At 39.1% G+C, this 18,574-nt stretch overlaps 1 protein-coding gene across 3 annotated transcripts in view; it reads right to left on the reverse strand.

The window, feature by feature from the left end:
- Positions 1–519: 519 nt before the first annotated feature.
- The window catches only part of LOC137170576 (protein unc-13 homolog B-like), a 70,562-nt gene continuing 52,507 nt past the window's right edge, over positions 520–18,574 (reverse strand). For 2 of the 3 annotated variants that reach the window (XM_067574037.1, XM_067574036.1), the window contains 23 exons: positions 18,047–18,162; positions 17,218–17,381; positions 16,529–16,679; positions 16,242–16,310; positions 15,929–16,018; positions 15,534–15,671; positions 15,243–15,373; positions 14,939–15,024; positions 12,747–12,873; positions 12,550–12,646; positions 12,269–12,412; positions 11,778–11,855; positions 11,261–11,338; positions 6,140–6,228; positions 5,888–6,034; positions 5,597–5,720; positions 5,403–5,456; positions 5,166–5,243; positions 4,451–4,598; positions 4,184–4,240; positions 3,863–3,955; positions 3,579–3,738; positions 520–3,116 (listed from right to left, as the gene is read on the reverse strand). In XM_067574037.1, coding sequence (XP_067430138.1) covers positions 2,831–3,116; positions 3,579–3,738; positions 3,863–3,955; positions 4,184–4,240; positions 4,451–4,598; positions 5,166–5,243; positions 5,403–5,456; positions 5,597–5,720; positions 5,888–6,034; positions 6,140–6,228; positions 11,261–11,338; positions 11,778–11,855; positions 12,269–12,412; positions 12,550–12,646; positions 12,747–12,873; positions 14,939–15,024; positions 15,243–15,373; positions 15,534–15,671; positions 15,929–16,018; positions 16,242–16,310; positions 16,529–16,679; positions 17,218–17,381; positions 18,047–18,162 — 2,705 coding nt within the window. In that variant the 3' untranslated portion in view covers positions 520–2,830. The remainder of the gene's footprint in view (positions 3,117–3,578; positions 3,739–3,862; positions 3,956–4,183; positions 4,241–4,450; positions 4,599–5,165; positions 5,244–5,402; positions 5,457–5,596; positions 5,721–5,887; positions 6,035–6,139; positions 6,229–11,260; positions 11,339–11,777; positions 11,856–12,268; positions 12,413–12,549; positions 12,647–12,746; positions 12,874–14,938; positions 15,025–15,242; positions 15,374–15,533; positions 15,672–15,928; positions 16,019–16,241; positions 16,311–16,528; positions 16,680–17,217; positions 17,382–18,046; positions 18,163–18,574) is intronic. The other variant, XM_067574038.1, reaches the window with a different exon arrangement.

The raw sequence follows: 18,574 nt of genomic DNA on the forward strand, positions 1-18,574 counted from the left end.
ATTTTCTAGGGCTCTTCTCAAGCAAAGGTAATCGATTGGTAGTTGTTGGTTTGGTTTAAAATGACAAAAAAGTGCCTTTTGGTCTGATGCAGTTATGAGAAATTAAGGCAAAATTTGTTAATTAAAATTTATAAAAAAAACCTTTAAAAAACTGATATTACACTGTAAAAAGTTATTAAGTAAACTCAACTAAAACTAAACTAACTAAAATGATGCAATTATACTGATATTTCAGACAATAAATTTCTAGTTGGTTATACTAATATGACAAAATCCCTTGACTTGAAATAGTTCTTCAAGTCTATCATAATCATAATCTAAACATTAATTAACACTTGCACTTGCATTCAATTAGTTGAAATTAACTAGTTCATGAGCTACATGATAGTGTGCCGGAAACTTAAGTGTAAAACAAATAAAACCAATCATGTCAGCATCAGAAAAACATCATAAAAAAATCCTATCTGTGTTCATGTGCAGTCAGAGTCATGTTGTAGTGGAAAGAAGCAGATACACACATTAATAGATACTTCTCAGATACTTTATACAAAATTCATTAATCGGAATGTTTACATGATGACAACATTTCAGAGTAGTGACATTACGAAGAAAACACCACAAAAATGCAGTTACTGTGACTGATATACTGTACTTGTTAACTATTGCAGTGATTTAGTGATAGTGCAAGGGTTAACAAATTTAGAAAATATGGAAATTAAAAAAAGACAAAAAAAGATCAAAAGTGAACACTTGCAACTTGGCACAAGGGACATGTATATTACATAATGGCTAAGAAACATTTGTCCTCATAAACCAATAACATATTATTCACAAGGGTTAATGTGCTGTAACAAAGAGGAATCTGATTCTGTGGTTTCTACAGAGTGTGGTCGGTTTAAAAATGTGCACACATTGAGGTTCTTGTATTATACAGTGGCAATATCCATCTTTCGTTAAGAGTAATATCAGTTATGAACACATTCACTGGCACACTTCTCACTGTATATTACTCCTGTCCATCGAACTCAAACATATCTTACAACACAGTGATCAACATCATTCCAAACTATTAAAGACACAAAAACATTTACAAAACTTCATAAGGAAAATAACACAAATGATAACAGACAGCAAAGAAAACCCGGCCAAGACGTAGTTACATTTGCAATATCTTCAAAGATTAAAAAGTACAAAATGAGAGGGAACATCACTTGGAAAAAAGTATTTGACACCATTATGGGCAAAGAAGTGGCCAATCCTCATCACTGAGAGCCAATGGAAATACAGGGATTAAAAAAAAAAAAGATTAAAAAGATACACACATGTAGGTTTTTCACCAAAGTAAGGCCACTCATAGGAAGAGTAGAAGAAAACAGAGCAGGAAGATATACTGTATGTAAACCATAAGTTATTCTACACCCCGTATCAACTAGGAGCTTGTGTCCAAATGTTCAGATTTCCTTTTTATGGAAGAAAAAGTTATCTTAAGTTCAACATGTAATATTTCTTTACTATAAGTGAACATTTCTTGAAGACAGTCATCTCTTTTGTCAGTCAAGGATACAAGTCACCAACAAACACTATGTTGTCACTTTATTCTGTGGGTGAACTGTACACATCTCATCTTGTAAAGAAACTCTTCGGTTGACCTGCTGTTTACGTCTACAACGCTGCAGCAGCAACTCATTCAGACTGTGCAAAACTCTCAAACATACTGTTCTGGCAAACATGTCCATTTCCAGCAGTAAACAACAAATCGTGGGCTTTGAAAAGCACAAACAAAAATAAATATATATAAAAAATAAATAAAATGGCTACAGCATCATGGTGAGCCACAAGTTGTAAATGAAGCTTATACTTATATACTGAATAAATATGGCCAAAACAGGATTCTCCTTCAACATACATATTAAATGTCCACCCTGTTAGTCTCCTTTTTCATGAAGGTTCGATTTAAATCATATTGTTGATCTTACCGCTGAGGAAACAGGAATGGGAACAATCATTCTCAATGTGATGTAAGAAACTTAACATGACAAGGCACACAATTAACTTATCAATCCTTTAAATGAAGGGGTGAAATGATTACTAAAAGTACCTTCTCTTGAAACATTAACTGTAATATTTCATCATCTTCACTTCCACATTGTTCAATAACTGACAAGCTACCAGTCCTTCCTTCATCAGACACAGAAGAGTGTTTTCACATTTACTCAAACCATCACAGTGGAGCTACAGGATAGGGCATTCAAAATACTTTTTTTTTTTTTTTTTTTTACTTCACACATTCACAGTTTGTAGAGTGTAAGGCATCAAACACATGGCCACAGTTTGAGGGGGTTAGGTGGGGTTATTACACGACAACACTGGGGAGGTGTGGGAATGTATTTTGGCCCTCCAGCGGGGCCTGGCATCCTCTGTTCCCTTGAGGTTATGGTGTCCAACTGGCAAGATGAGGAAAGGGGTTAAAAAAAAAAAGGTTAAATGACTGAGTAAGTGGTCACTGCCTGGTGAACCAGCTGGTGAGTGGAAGGTTGAGTGAGCTGGTGTCTGTGTGGTTGTGTGCTGTACAGTAGTAGCTATGTAAATAATGCCAGTGTTTGAGGAACATGGAAAGTGAGTGTTTGGGAAAATGCCCAAAGTGTGAAGGTGATGACAGTGTGTCGGTGAGCTTGGCATGGCGCCACCAAACAGTCAACAGCAGCTAAGACACATCAAAGGTCTAAGAAAGAGTCCGTGTAGGGAAGATAATTCCCTGCATCATGACTTTTATTCTGAAATTAGGAGAGTTCCGTCCTTTCTGTCTTTCTCTCTCCTTCCCCAGCTCTCCTCATCTGCCCTCCTCGGCTGATCGTGTCTCTGATTTCAGCCTGACAAACTCCTTGGCCACGTCGTCGCTGGAGCGCTGGGAGAGAATTCGCATGGCGGTGAGGCCGGTGTCGTCCATGTGGATGCGTTGGCCCAGCGGGCACCAGCAGGCGCAGTTGCCCTTCTCCATGATGTCTCTTAATTGTATCACGGCCAAGCCCACCACTCGGTCAGCCCGGCCGAAGCAGTAGTCTTTGACGCAGGCTTGCAGCTCGTAGCACTCAAAGCCATCCTGGTTGCCCAGAGCACTGTGGAGAGAGAACACAGAGGTTAAAGCATTCAGTTGTTCAGCAGTTACACAGCACAACAGCAAATTGGCCAACTAAAAGCTGCACTTTATTTATATATTTTTTTGAACACACCCATTTGTTAACGTGTAGCAGCAAAAGAGAAGCCAAACCACTCACTGTAGATGCTCTTGATTTAGCTTAAGTATGAACAGCAGCAAAGCATCAAGGTAAACATTAACAAAGCTGATGTCATATTACATCATTCTGAGTACTGAAGGTCAAATTCTTCAAATATCTGCCTCTTACAGCCATTTAAACATAATGTGCAAATTGCCAAGTGTAGCAACAAAAATAATCATAAAATAAAAAAAGATTATCAGCTTGCACACTACTGCACAACTGTTTCCAGGTTAGCAAGTTAAAAAAGTTTGTAATAAGCTACAACATTAGAAAATCAGGTACAGCTGTCCTCATGCTTACAAGTGGAAGCTCTCATTGAACTTGGGAGACCAGCTGTTGTTCTTGGATTTGGTCTGGAATTTGCGCTTCTTGTCGCTGAGGTGAGGCCCGATCATGGTGATCTCAACGAAGGGTCGGAACATGCCAGACGTCTGCCATTTTAAATCGTTGGCTCCCACAACTACATATGCAAACCCGTGTACACACACACACACACACACACAGAGGAGAAGGACAATGTTATCAGACACTTTTCTTAAAATACTTCATTTTTAGCTTTTTTAGTTGTGAAGACTCAAACTGACCTTTGACAGTAACTTTGCGCTCCCCATTCCCAGGATGAGTGTACAGCTCAATCTGGACGGACACTTCACCGATTGGCTTGTTCACACCCGAGCCTAGTTTAATACACAGCGTAGATACATCAGTGAGCTTTCATTTGGACTGATGAAGATACACTTTGATTCATAATGCAGAATCAGAATGAGAAGGGGATACAGGTGGAGAGGTCGAGTTAGGGTTCATCTACCCACCTTAGTGGTACAGAGTGACAAAAGCAAAATGTACAAAGGGAGAGCGGGTGGGGAAGGAGAGGATGGCTGGCAGATGATTTCAATGAAACCTACCCCTGCTGGGCTGTATTTTTTCATTGGGAGTTAACCTAATACCCTTTCCATTGTGCACTGGCACAGAGGCAGCACAAGAGATAAAGAGAACACAGCAATAACGTCAACAAAGTACAGCATTGAGAGCATTTTAAATACAGAAATACATCGAAAAAAGAAAAAAAAATGCCTCCTTTATCAAACACATAGTTCAGTTAGTGCCCTCTCCTGGTCTACCATGGGAAAAGATTTCTTCCTGTCCCTTTTTGATGTTATCATTAAGCATACCTTGTGCATGTTGGCTGGTCACAAAGGTTTTGATGAGCGTGTCTGTTGTCTGAGTGTAGAGGGACAGAGCGTGGCGTAGCGAGGACAGCTCGGGACTCTTCTCCAGGAACGCCTTCTTCAGCCCGTTCCCTCCTGCATGGAAATATTGCTGCAAAGCAAACAGAAGGAGAGTCAGAGTATAAATATGTGGAAGAAACTGAATCTTGGTCGGAATATTCTGATTTATTTTAAACTAAAAAAAGTTTAAAGGTTTTCTTTATGTGCTCTGGAAGTTTGGGGGATTTCTGACGTGGGTGTTCAACTTATTAAAAAACATAAGGAACACTTTCAAACTGAAGCAACATCGGCCTTTTTTGGTGTTATATGAACACAGAATCCTGCAGCTGCTCCAGGTGAAGAGAAACTTTACAGTGAAGTTAGTTAATTACATTCTGAAGACAATCAATCATCAATCATTTGACAGTGATTGACCGTGGTGACAATCAATCACTGTCAAAACAAGGTCCTAGTTGAAAATGGCTAGAATGATGCTTTAATTGTGAAATATTTCACTGTTTCCTCTCTATTATGATCTGTTAAAATCAACAATCTTAATGGTCACAACCCGCTTACATAACCCTCCTGGAAACCTGATTAATGGATGAATAGCTGATGAAGCTAATTTGACCCGTCTGCCCTGCATCCTAATGAAACCAAAACCGCAGTATAAACTGACCTTGATCGTGTCCAGTGCCACATCCATCACAGCACACTGCCTGGGAGACAAGCTTTTAGCCTCCCCTGCCATGTGATCCTACACATCCAAATGATAATCATAGAGATGAGTTAGTTCCATAAAAATAGTCACATTCACTCTTGATGAGTAGTTTTGTGGTCAGGTCTTCAGAGTTTGGTAACACAGCAGGACATTTAACATGGTGTAAATGTGCAGTATATGAGGGCATTATGATACCTTGAGTTTGGAGAGTTGACCCAGTTCTTTTGCAGCTGAGAGGATCTGTGCTCCCTGGAAAAAAAAAAAAAAAAAGGAACTGAGTTGCTGCTCTCTTTCTCCTTTCATTTTGGAGCTTAAAAGTCAAAGGCAATCTCTAGTAATACTGATAAACAAACATTAAACAAACATTAAACTGATAATGTCGAGCTTACAAAGGTGTCGTTGCCCTGTGGTAGAACAATGGTCTTCTCCAGGCTGCTCATTACAATCCTCCACAGCTCCTTCAGCACACGCTTCAATACAGTCTTCTCACACACGGTGGCAAACAGTGTCAACCTGCAGAATCATGCAAACACACACACACACATGCATGAACACAAGTTCAACAGCTGGGAATGAAACACACCGGAGCACAGAAAGTGCTGGTGTGTTGTGGCCTTAACTACTGCTACTATTGTTAAAAAGACTTTAACCCCAGTATCAAATCTAATGAATTCACTCACTTCCCATCCAGGAAATCCATAAGTGGCCGTAGCATGTTGTCAGAGTCGGCATCCACCTGGTTTTTGTTGTTGGCATTGAGCGGACCTTTGATCTGGTACAGCAGAGACGCCATCTGCCGCATACACTCATTGATGCGGATCTGGAAACTGGAAAGAAAGAACCATAAGGATCAATCAGCCACAAATGCAGGTGTGGTTACCGGATTAACTTTATATGTGTGAGTGTGTGTTTTATTATTAGTATTAGGTTACCTGTTCCCAAATGTACTGCTGAGCTCATCCAGCACGTTGTTCAGCTTCACCTGCAGGTCGTTCAGTAAGTCACTGGCCTCTGAGTCCATCTGTAGAAAGACAAGCAGACAGAAGCCCAGTAGAGTATTAGTTAAAGTTTAAAATGTGTTGACTGAAAGGCTTTTATAAACTTGCACAATAATTATTTTCAAGAATGTGTGTGCCAGCTCTCCTACAAACATGGTGTACGTAGAACCCTTTAACAGCATATTTCATATGTCATATTTTTGCAGCTTTTGGCCAAAATACACCAAACTACTTCTGAGCTTCTTAAAGCTGCATTTCACAGCAAAAGCTAGAAGCTACAAATGACGGCAAGATAACCAGCAGTTATGTTACATCATGTTATTATGCAAAAAGCATACCAGCCAGTCAAAAGCTAAAAGGATGAGAGAGGCAAATAGTGTAATTCAGCTCTCTCAGGTTGCACTGTAATATTTGTCTTTGATGCTTAAGTTCCAATTTGTCAACTCCAGTAGCGGAGAAATGTCCACAACAGACAAAATAAAATTAAAATTCAACACGCAAAACCAGGCAAACCCACCTTTTTAACAGCAGTCTCCAACTTTCAAAGGGAGCACATTGAAAAAAAAAAGTTTAATATTGCAGGAGATATGTGTCTTTCAAGTGGTGAGTCTCACAAGCATGGGGTGAGGGAACAAGAAGGAAAGTGAGAGATCCATGGATTACCACCAGTATACCTAACCCAGGTATACCATGGCACCATCTAAATATGCACTGCCTGGAGGGGAGCTAAGCCATATGAATGAAACCATGATGTGGCTCATTAAGAGAATGATCCAATGGCCTTTTGATTCATGGTCTGTCGGGGTTATGTGGCACCATTAGTGAGGAGAGACTGAGAAGTTGCTGCTACGCATCACAAAAGGGAAGGCTTCAGGGGAGGAAAGGCAGCTAGAAATGGATTGTGTTCTGTTTGTAATGTGCTGTGTGTTTTGCTTTTTGTCAGAGAGTATTTTTTTAATATTAATATTCATGTATCTGTACTCCTGCACTCACCTTTTTGTCTTCAAATGCATTTTCAGTCTACAACCGCACAGAAAGGTGGGGGAGGTAACACAGGACAACCTCATTTAACTGTCATTTTACATTTAGAATTTGATTTTCATTTATATTAAGTGGGACACTACAGAGGATCGATGGTAATAATACAAAGTGCTATAGCAGCAGATATACCCCAGTAAGCATGTAACCTACCTTTTCTACTGGTGTATCCATCTTTGTTTGGTGGGAATGATTTGAGATTTTTTTTTAGAGAGAAATAAAAAATAAAAACTGTCATAAAAATCCTGCTCTCACTGATGATCACTAAAAAAAGAGCATCATCATCAACAACCAGTCAAAAATAAAAGTCTAGAGAACATAAGGTTTTTCGTAAGTTACTTGAAATTCTCTTAAATACAGCAATTATTTTTTCACAATGGAAAACATGCTGTATTTGTGACAGTGACACCCACCTTCTCCTGGTCAATCTATTGCAAACAAAAGAGAATTAAAAAGAAAACACATATTAAGAAAAGGTAAAAAAAAAAAAAATCTAGAAATAACTATTTTTAAGGAGAAATGAGAGAGCAGGTCTGAGGAAAGGCCAGGGAAAATGCTACTGAAAGAAGTCGAAACCACCACAGATGATGATAAAAAGTGGACACAATAAACATCCCTGTGATAACTGCAACTAGAGACGTCTAGTTGCAGTGGGACTGATTATCACTGTGAAGTTGGTGGGAGTAGAAAGAACAGGGAAACGGTTCACAACAATGACTCGGGCTCCACTTCACACTCCAACAAACCTCAACTTCAATTTCCTCCCCTTCCTCCCCTACTTCCTCTTCCTCCTCACTCTCCTCAAACTAGGCAGTGAAAAGACAACACAAAAAAACCCATCTCATTCTCATCTCTGCCAAAACAACGACCATATTCATTAAGGTGCCTGAAAACGAGTAGTTCAATAATTCTGATGATCAACAAAATGAAACAAAACTTGCTCTGTTTTCCTCCATTTCCAAAGACAGTTCCAATTACAACAATATGTAATTTACACAAGTAGTGAGATGAACATGTGCGTATATGCAGTCATGTATCACAGAACATGCACGCATATACAGTGAACTTGCCTGCCATGCTAGCAGTCTATTGTTGCTCTAGAAAAGAGAGGACAAACACCACTGTGACTTGACTTTTCCAAAAAAACCCATCTTTGTTAATTGTCAACATCTGAATGTGGAAGAAGACATTGACATTATTCCATAAAAATCATTCGTGGGGAGAATAGTTGTGCTTATATAGAAAGGACCAACACATAAGAGCTTGCCTATGAAAGTTGGAGAATTTGATAAGAAGTTTACCGTCAGCATAAGGGCACATTAATTAAAAAAATTAAGACCACATGCATAATATTCCACTTGCTATCTGGATCTTTTAGAAATCATTTGATCCTGTTAATTTTGATAAAATGGTTGAATGAGGAAAAGTCTAAAATATTAAGACTTCCCTTTTTTACCTCGTGTGGCTTATTTTTTCTAATAAAGTTAAAAAGCCTTTGTAAATAAGAGGTTTTATGTTTGGTGACATCAAGAGAGGAAAAGACACAAGGGGCTCTTGTTTCTGTATAATGGGCTGCTCACACAGCCTACATAGTGCTCAAGTGGCCCACTGGGATTTCTCCCACGCTCCCGATGACCAATCCGATTTTGCCCTGGGATGACAATGGACGTTGACCGGTTGGTCATCTCAGAAGTCGGGCTGTTGGCTGCAAACCGCTGTGATGACTGGCTGGCAACCGGCCAACAGCTCCAACAGCTCCTCAGATCTCCGAAAACGTGGGCGCAAATTTCCAAATAGGCATTATTTAGATAAACTGATCACATGTTGAGAATCTAAATGGTTACTTTCTAGCCTGAAAAAATATGAAAATGAATAAAGTGAGATATCAACAGTCCTTCAGTGAAATTCAAAATAGCTTTTGTCTCCATCATCACCGCTATTTGGTGCAAAATGCATTCTGGGATACTTGGCTGTCCTTAGCTTCAGCAGCCTTCAGCTGACCCCTGGTATGACATTGGTCCATTGTCACCAATGGTATTTTTTTGGCTGGACAACAAAAAAACCCCCAAAACCCCCCAAAATACAAAAACAAAACTAAACTTCTTGCACCAACATAGCATGGATAATACTGTAATCTGACTAATACTGGTATCTCACTGAATTATCTTTTCTTTTTTTCTCTCATGATTTCCCTCCAGCATGCAACTCATTTCTAGACACAAACTCTATTGATCTCTCTCAATGGAACTCACATGAAACAAACGGCTTCACCTCCACCACCTCATGACATGACACTTAACTAATCATCTGCTGCAGGCAACATCAGTAAAAACCTTGCAACATAAGGTGATTTTTCCAAACCATGAACCACAAAGACAAAGATTCAAATTAACCAGGTTCAAGCATATCATTAGTCAAAGAAGATAAAGGCCAACTTAATTAATATTGCATTTCCATTTCATGTACAAATGAAGCTTCCACGATGAGATGCTCTTACACTGCTGTAGATCACCATTCTGTGCTCACTTTATCTCAAGGAGATATACTTTTTCCATACAAGAAAAGTAAAAGCCTTGCCCTTACACAAAATATGTTGCATGTCTTGTGACTGCACTGTTTTTTGGTTCAATGATGCTACCTCCAGGAGAGGAATCACTATCTCTTTGTCTGAAAAAGCTAATTTTGCAGACTGATAAACACTGTTGCAAAACTGTTCTCTTTACTTCTGTAGTGCACAAATCATACACTTGCAATGACTAGGTTAGACAGATGATGTCACATTGGTAACATTTATCCACCAGGATAGCAACCAATAGAACAGGCCCCCAGAATGCGAGCTACATCAGCAATTCCAACCATTGTTCAAGTATTTTTGATATTTCCCTTCACACAGGGTTGTAGGAAGGCAACAGCTAATCTACAGCATATGCTAAAGGGAGAGTTGGCCATCTAAGATTCTGGATCTATTGCTCTTTAAAATTCAGTTCAAAGTTTATTTAATATTCCACAATGTTAACTATAGACTAGCTGGTAGCAAGACAGTTGCTATGCTAATTTTTGTTACTGCTTATTGTCTAACCACTACTGGTTGTATACTGTTACCATCCACAATACCCACCAGAGCCTTTGCTTCCCCATCCTCAGTTACGACCTGCTGTCCAAACCACAGCAAGGGGGAGATAATCAATACAGTGGTATACTGCACACCATTAAACTGATTAAACAACTGAAAGATGTACATTCAAATGGCAGTTTCAGCCTTGCTTAGACCATGATGGAAACCTACCTCCTCTCCTGCCCCCTCCTCCTCTTCCTCTTCCACCAATTCATTTTGCTTTAATTGTAAAGGGAACACACTGATTGTAACTTAAGCTATGATATCCCATACTGTAGCTACAGTCCTACAACCAACCAAACACTAGAAAACAAATACTTCACTACAGCTACAATACTACGATAATGCACTATATTCAAAAGCCTGGTAAGGATTCAAAGCAGGAGGTTACAGCTGACAGAGGGGATATTGATTGTCCTTCCTGTAGCTACACTTAGGACACTGATACACAGGACATGATGTAATTAAATCTGTCTCAATATTCTCTAGTCTATTAGGGAGCACAGCGTTTAATCACTGGCAGTATTGATAAACGGTTATACTTTCATTGACAGCATCAGACACTGCGATGGCGCATAGACTAAGGATTCAGGACTAATGTCCTAATCCAGCACTACCAGTTAACTACTCTACATGGCCTAAACTACCACTACTGTACATACCAGTGCTTCCTCTGTTGCAATCTGACACATGAAAGACACAAATTCAAGTGTTGTAGAAATAACCAACCCTAAAATGTTTACTTTTCATGGTCAACGAAGAAAATTTTAGTTGATTAGTCAGTTTATGCCATTTTTTCTATAGGGAATGAACGAATGAAAAGCATCACACCGTTATTCATTCAGTATGATGCCATAACAAATTCAATGTCTTCATATTCACATCTTCGTCTTCAGGCTTACCTGTTTGGCACCCATGGACTCAAACATCTTCTCCAGCTGGATTCTTAACTGCTGCACATTATTCATCAGGACACAAGGCTACAAGAGGACAGAGGAAAAGAGAGACAGTGGACAGTGAGATTACACAAATGTAGCAGGAATTCTTCAGTTTCTGATACTGCGTCCAATCATTGCTGTATAAAACAATTTTTAAACAAAGAACACACATATTAGTTTTTGTTTATGTAATTAATCAACCTGGGAAATATTATTATAATTCACAATAAAGTTGAAGAGATTGAACATTGTTCAGCTCTGCAACATGTTTCTAATAATAGCCCCACTGGTGAGTCTGCCAAGGTAAATGTGTCAAAACAATTCAAAAATTTGATTGGAGTTATATTATGTAGGATCTACAGCAGGGAACATCTGAATTAGTGAGTTAACCACACCACTGACTTTAAAGTGACCTGTTAGTATATAAAACATAAAACAAGGGTAGCAAAAGGTGATATGCTAGATGGTATTGACCACTTACAATCTTCTCCTTGTCAATATAAGAAGGAAAACTCTTGGTCAGAATGGCACTGTACTGCAGAAGAACTTTGGCAATAGTCTGTAAAGATGAAGAGGGAGAAAGACATTAAAACTGTATGGAACATAAAAAGGATATAGAGTTATTTCAAACTGAAACATTTCTCGATGTCTACAGAGGGGAATATATTACACTTTTGGGGAATATGTCTGAAGGATAATCTTGCACAACTATTAGAAACATTCCTAGATATTCCTTAATGTATTCTCTGTCATACAGAAAAACAAATCCCAAAACACAAAGCTGTGCTGTCCTTCTTTCCCCCAGGAGGGACGTGTTATGTCCAATTCAACATTCTGCTTAATGAGGAAATATCAAATTCCCTTTAAAAAAGTGTGATAGATGTGGAAAATTTGGACTTCATGTAGAACAGGGAACTACAGTATTAAAGGCCATTCATTTCCATTTAGTCACCACCCAGTGAACTGGGTTACCTTGGAGAAGCGGCGACTGTACTGAGCCATGACATTAGGGTCTGGGCATTCCAGTTTCTTGATGATCTCAAAGCTCTGGTTGAGTTGGGTGAAGATGTCCACCACAGAGCAGGAGAACAGAGCATGCTCAGACGTCTGCTGGAACTGAGATGGAGCAGGATTGGCAAGAGAAAATAAACAGTAAGTACAGAAGTAAGTACGGAAGCTCATGTACTGATACTGTGTGTCTATAAACATGGACAAGGTAACAATATATTAAGGCTCAATTTTATTTTTCTTACTCCATCTTTTTTGTCTCTCTCTAGGGCTCCATGCATAAACTCCATAGATACATCCTCATTTTCATCCAACCACTGTAGCACAAATTGTAGGAACCATCTACAAGGGAAAATAAAGATTAGCAGTTATTTTTTAAATTATTTAACTGTTAATTGTTTAACTCAATGATCATTAAAAAAATACAATCACATGCACTTACGATGGGTAGTCAGGAACAACATCCTTAAAGTTTGGCAGCTCCTTGACATATTCATTGTAGAGCCACTTCACCTTGAAGTGCAGGTTCATGTAGTCGGTGCTCTTACACAGTCTGTGCTTCTCGTGCTCTGCAGGCACAAAGACACAAAGATTCTGTGAGCTTTTTAATAAGTTTATGTAAGGGAGTGGGAGAGATTCTGAACCAGTAAAGGAACCAGCCACTCTGGTGTGCACTGAAGTTGATGCTAAACTTGTCAATGAATACAATGTTAGGGAGGCCAAGCACACAAAAACATCTGTTAAACTGTACTATTGTTGTGAGCACCACCATTGATGACCCACATAAATCAGCCCTCACCACTATACTATAACTAACTTAAATCTTAACCTCACCCACACCTAACACTTGAACATAATCCTAATTTCATGATTAATCCTAAAACAAAGTTGTCTCTAGACTAATCTAGTCTAGTTTAAACTCTGTTAGAGTCGTGTTAATTCAAATACTAATTGTAAAGTCAAAATTTAATTCTAAAATACCCCTTCAAATAAACAGGACTGATCAAAATGTTTTCTCTTTCATTGAGATTAATATGAATATGAGTGGCATTACTCTTTTAAGTAATTCTAAAAGTCAGTCCTTCATTTATTACAAGTGTTTATGTGTACTTTCAAATCTTAATTCCAGATACAAGAGAAATGAGTGTAATGAGCTCATGTATTTAAAGTCAAAGAGTGACTTTACCTGCTATAACTGATAGCTGCATGAAAAGAGTAGAATCTGGGAAAATGTGGGACTGAAAACAGGTAAACTTCCCAGAAACACAACAAACATTTATTTTGAAGACTGTTGCAGACTCCTTCTCAAAGTTTCAGTTTAAATTCTAGCACAATTTTGATTGCCAGCTCATTTAGAGCTGCAGCCTTTCTTATATCAAAGGGGACCTATTATGCTTTTCCTTATTTTCAATCATATATATAATATTACGATGTCAGATGTTCATATTAAATGTAGCAAAAGTGTCAAATATTGAGGTAAATGTATGTAGAAGTAATCCCTGTGAGCAAAAAGCACAGAAGAAGCTACTTTCAGCCTGAGCCGACGCTGGCTCGTGATGGATTTCTTCTTCCTTTAGCTTTTTGAAGGTATGAAGAAAAATGTATTACAGTAAAAATGAAATTGAGTGAATTTGAGCACAGTGAATCTACACTCATGTTTTCCCATGAACTTTTAACATAGAGCATACACAATGCCTGAGTTCAAATGAAATGTAATACTCTTGGCCACTCTAAATTGAGAGTACTTTGACTTTAGATAATGCTACGATAGTGATAATATATGTAGTTAGATAGTGCTCATATGAACTAAAGATATACTCGTGGAAAGTAATGGAAAAAACCTCAACCTCAAATTTAACCAAGCACTTCAATATCTTTTTAGTAATGTACTAAAAAGTACTAATAATAAAATTTTAAGTACTCTTTGGTAGCAATTCTGGAGCAAATCTCTCAGGACTCATTCCATCTCTGAACACATTTTCTATCACTTTTCATATTAATGCAGATTGAAAATGCAGTGGCCAGAACTTTCGTACTTTATTCTGTGAAACAGAAATTTCACAGCGATAGTCTGTGTAGGGGATTCATCTTGAGGACAGGGGCTGGGATAAAAGCTGACTGCCTCTGAGGACTGGTGCTGCTGTACAGTACAGTACAACAGAGAAAAGTGCAGACACGCTCCTGGGAGACATAAGCCGCTTTCAAACCCTGCACAGTTATTATTTCGCTCTTTCACTTCTTCCATGCCATTGTATCTTTTTTTTTACCCCAGAATTTCTCCTCTCTGTCCTCATGCTTCTTGCCTTTTCCAGTTTCATCAGAACTTCTGTCCCCGCTTGTTCTTACACTCTAAACCTTCAGGTTTTCCCTTCACTTCTACTAGATAAATAAATACCTCTACAATGCAACAGAGCCGCATTATACTATTAACAAGTCAAGAATATGTCTCTATAGGATACTACCGAAACATAAATGCAACTACTATCATTTACTATTTAGAGAATCAGAAGTGGGAGCCAGATATATTACAATAGACATTCACACTACTGACGATAACTTGCTGTGTGCCATTGATACGGCAGAGAATGAGACCTTGACAAGGATACGAAATATCTGACATCGAGTGTGGCTTACCTTCCATAGCATACTTCATGTCTTGAGCAAACAATGTCCACATGACCTCTGCTGACACCTTCCCTACACTCAATTCTTGAGGGAACCTGGGAGAAAAGTGACAATTTGACAAACATATAAATAGAAATGAGTCAAATTAAGAAAATTCAGACCAAACAAGCAAGGACAAAATATGCCTTAGTATCATGATTTAAGCATTTATAAATGCTGCAAACAAGAAAACTGCTGAAGATTTATTCAAGTGGTCTGTATGTTTCCTCTATGTTTAAGAGAATAAAGACATAGGATTGTTCCGGTTACTAACTGGTTGAGCACAGGAGTGTAAGAGTTCCTGTCCTCTTCAATGATGGAGACGATGAGCATGATGAGTTTGGGCCAGAAGTCCAAGTTCTTGATGCTTGGCCCCTGCTCCTCCAAAGGGAGCTCCTCCTTGTTCTGGATTAGAAAAGAAAACACAGTCAAACACTAAAAATGGACTCAATAAAGATTAAATACAATCAGCACAATAGATTTTCTCAATGTGCTTATACAATTGCTTTGATTAACGAGAAGGTGAGAGATCTAAGATTCAGTTGTGACTCAGTATGTGACTCACTGTGTCTGCAGGTTGGTACTGTCTGCTGTATAGCTCATGGCAGTTATTGAAGATGTAGTCATACGTGGAGTTGAGACAGGCCTTGACACAGTCCCTCACAACCTGACTGGCTCTTGGTGGAGACTGTAACTCCTGGACCTGAACACCAGATGGAGATAGCATCACTGACAGTGAAAGATTGCAAGCAATCCTTTACATTTCACCAATTTATACAGAATCTGACAATAGGGCCATCAGCAAAGAATAAGTTAAAAATAATACTGTGTTTATCAAGAGTTGACTTCACTGCAAAGTTATGGCAAAATGTCTCATCAATTGATAACTGCTTGCTGAGATGCATGTAGAGAGCAGCCATAGTACAAAGAAAGATGCAGTAAATGAACACTGTTAACTACCTTCATCCTGAAGAAGGTGATGCTGGTTAGCAGATCCACAGTGGATTTTAAATCCTGCAGGCGATCCTTGTTGCTGGCAGGGAAGTGGTTCTACAGGAGAAAAAACAAGTTTAATTTACAAGTAAATACAATATAATTATAGTACATATCACCTTTACAAATATTTTGACTGATATGATAAATAGATTTTATAGCAATAGTATTATCAACACTGCAGAAGCCATATTGAAATGTCAAGGCAACAATATCATTTTTGAGAACAATATCAGTCATAAATTGCAGTGATATTTATTAAGTGCAATCAAAAACTTACCCTATAGGTAGAGAGGTCAATGCGCAAGGAATTGTGTAACTGGTCTAAGAGCTTGACAAAGCGTTCTTTCTGTATGGTAATGAAAAAAGAAATCATGAGCGATTCTATATATGTTTGTATTCAGTAGAAGGAAAAAGATAGATGCACAAAAATCAAAAATGCAAGGAGAAAGACAGAGGCTGTGTGTGTGTATGTATAAGTAGTTGAAAGGAAGACGGAGACCAAAAAAAATAGAGAAAAGAGATATTTATTGTCTGTCTGCATGTGTGTGTGGGTGCAGTACAAACCCCAAAATTGGAGGCAGCAAAGCGGTCGGAGGCGGACACATTGGTGGAGGCGGTTGTGTGGGCGTAGAAGGCATTGATATTGGCCAGCAGGGTACTCATCACTGCAGGAACACCGGGACACATGTACTTCGACGACAGACAGGCAAAGTGCCTGGAAATAAAAGCACAAGCAAAGCTTGGTAAAGACCTGGACAACAGGCCTGCTCTTCCTCCCATTTGTACCTTCTCACACTCACAAAGACATTTCATTGCCACAGGAAAAAAAGGTTTGGGCAGTAAACCATGAATAGCTGTGCCTTTATATGGTCAGCCTGTGTCCTCTCAAAGGTCTTGTTTTCACCTAATGATCCCTATTAGGAATGGTCATTTCATCTGCCCATCAGCTAGCTGGCACGTTTAGGCTGAGGAATAGCCCATCAGAGTGTGCTTTCTGTGAATGATGGGCCCAGCTAACAGGCATCTGTATTGAGCATGACATTTCATGGAGACAAATCCCTCCTCAGCCCGCTTATAATTGACTTTCCTTCATTTGGAGGCCAACAACGAACGACAATAGCACTGAGAGCAAAAGGCAGAAAGGGAGGGCAAGGAACAGGGTGGAATGAAGAGGCAACAAACACAGGGACAGGTAGAGAGAGAGAGCTATAGGGAGACAGTCATTATAGTCCACCGTGATATCTCTAACTCACGTCATGGCCTGGTAGATTGACTCAATCCCATAGCGCATGGCAAACTCATCCACTATTTCCTGTGCCACATCATCGTAGTAGACTTTCCATGCATCATCTCCACGAGCCTCTGGGATTTTCACCACACCTTGACCTAGCACATCAGTCGAATGGTGGAACAGGTTCTGTAATGGAAAGAAACAGTGTGTTAATGTCATTTGAACGGGCTGCAGCATCAGCAAGAATCCACCCTGCTTAGATGCTCTTGAGCAAGACACAAAAAATACTATCAGTTCTAGTGTTGCTGATTTAATCATAACTATTACAGTATACAATAGAAAGTAACCTGGAGACACAGAGAAGAGATGGAAAAGTGACAAAGACTTTGAGGCATCTGAACCATTTATAATGAGTACATTCATTGCCATGCTCAAGGATATTTTGACAATCATGTTCCTGTAAGATAATGAGGGGTTCAAAACTTTTGGCCTTCCTGATTATGGAATTGTCTGTTTTATAAGCACAGGATATATGTCTTAAACCGTATTTGTTTTTAGGGAAGGGATAAGTTTTAGGGAAGAGGTGGGATTATGTAATTGTTTTAAGAGTATCTCCAATTTTAATCCTGTCTAAATCAGTCACATCTGCGCCAAACGCTTTTTTGTTAAATGCCGAGTGAAATTTATCTAATTAAAGTTAATTAAAGTTAATTAGGTAGACACTGTACTGAAAACTGAAGGCTTTAGTATGCTGAACCTGCAGAATATCCCGTGTGTTTAGTTAACAAAGTGTTAGTTAACAGAAACTAGTTAACACAAACACAATTTGTGACCTCTATAGAATCAAATACCTCATGCAAACAGGTGTACTGCACATGATACGCAGCCACTTTCTCCTCTCCCTTGATCTCCACATTGATTTGGAGGCGAATGGCACCTGACACGGCTGACTTGTCTGTTCTCTTCTCTGTAATTAAACAAAAAGAAAGTCATGCAGTTAGACAGCCGCAGAAACAGACATATATACACACGTTCTTGATTCATAACTCCAGTCCAAGTCTGTGACACAAAGGCAAATTAAACCAGGTCTGTTAACACAACACTAATTATAGACTATTAACATGGCACTTCTATTGTAGGGGGTTCTGTTTCTAGAGTTTGATGGCAGTGCAGAGCCGGCAGCGCTAATAGAAGTCCTCCAGCTGATAGTGTAGAAGGAGACAATGGCAGTGGGCTGTATGGATCTGTGCCTGATCACTGAAGACACTTGAGCCGGAGCTTTTCTGGAGGTGGAGTGCTCGGCGGTTCACCCCTGCTATTTGCCCTGACAGGCACATCATTAGGGGTAATTTGTACATGTCGGCGGAGCGGTCGATTTC

This window comes from Thunnus thynnus, chromosome 19 (genome assembly GCF_963924715.1).
Source record: "Thunnus thynnus chromosome 19, fThuThy2.1, whole genome shotgun sequence".
In the NCBI taxonomy this organism is placed as follows: Eukaryota; Metazoa; Chordata; class Actinopteri; order Scombriformes; family Scombridae; genus Thunnus; species Thunnus thynnus.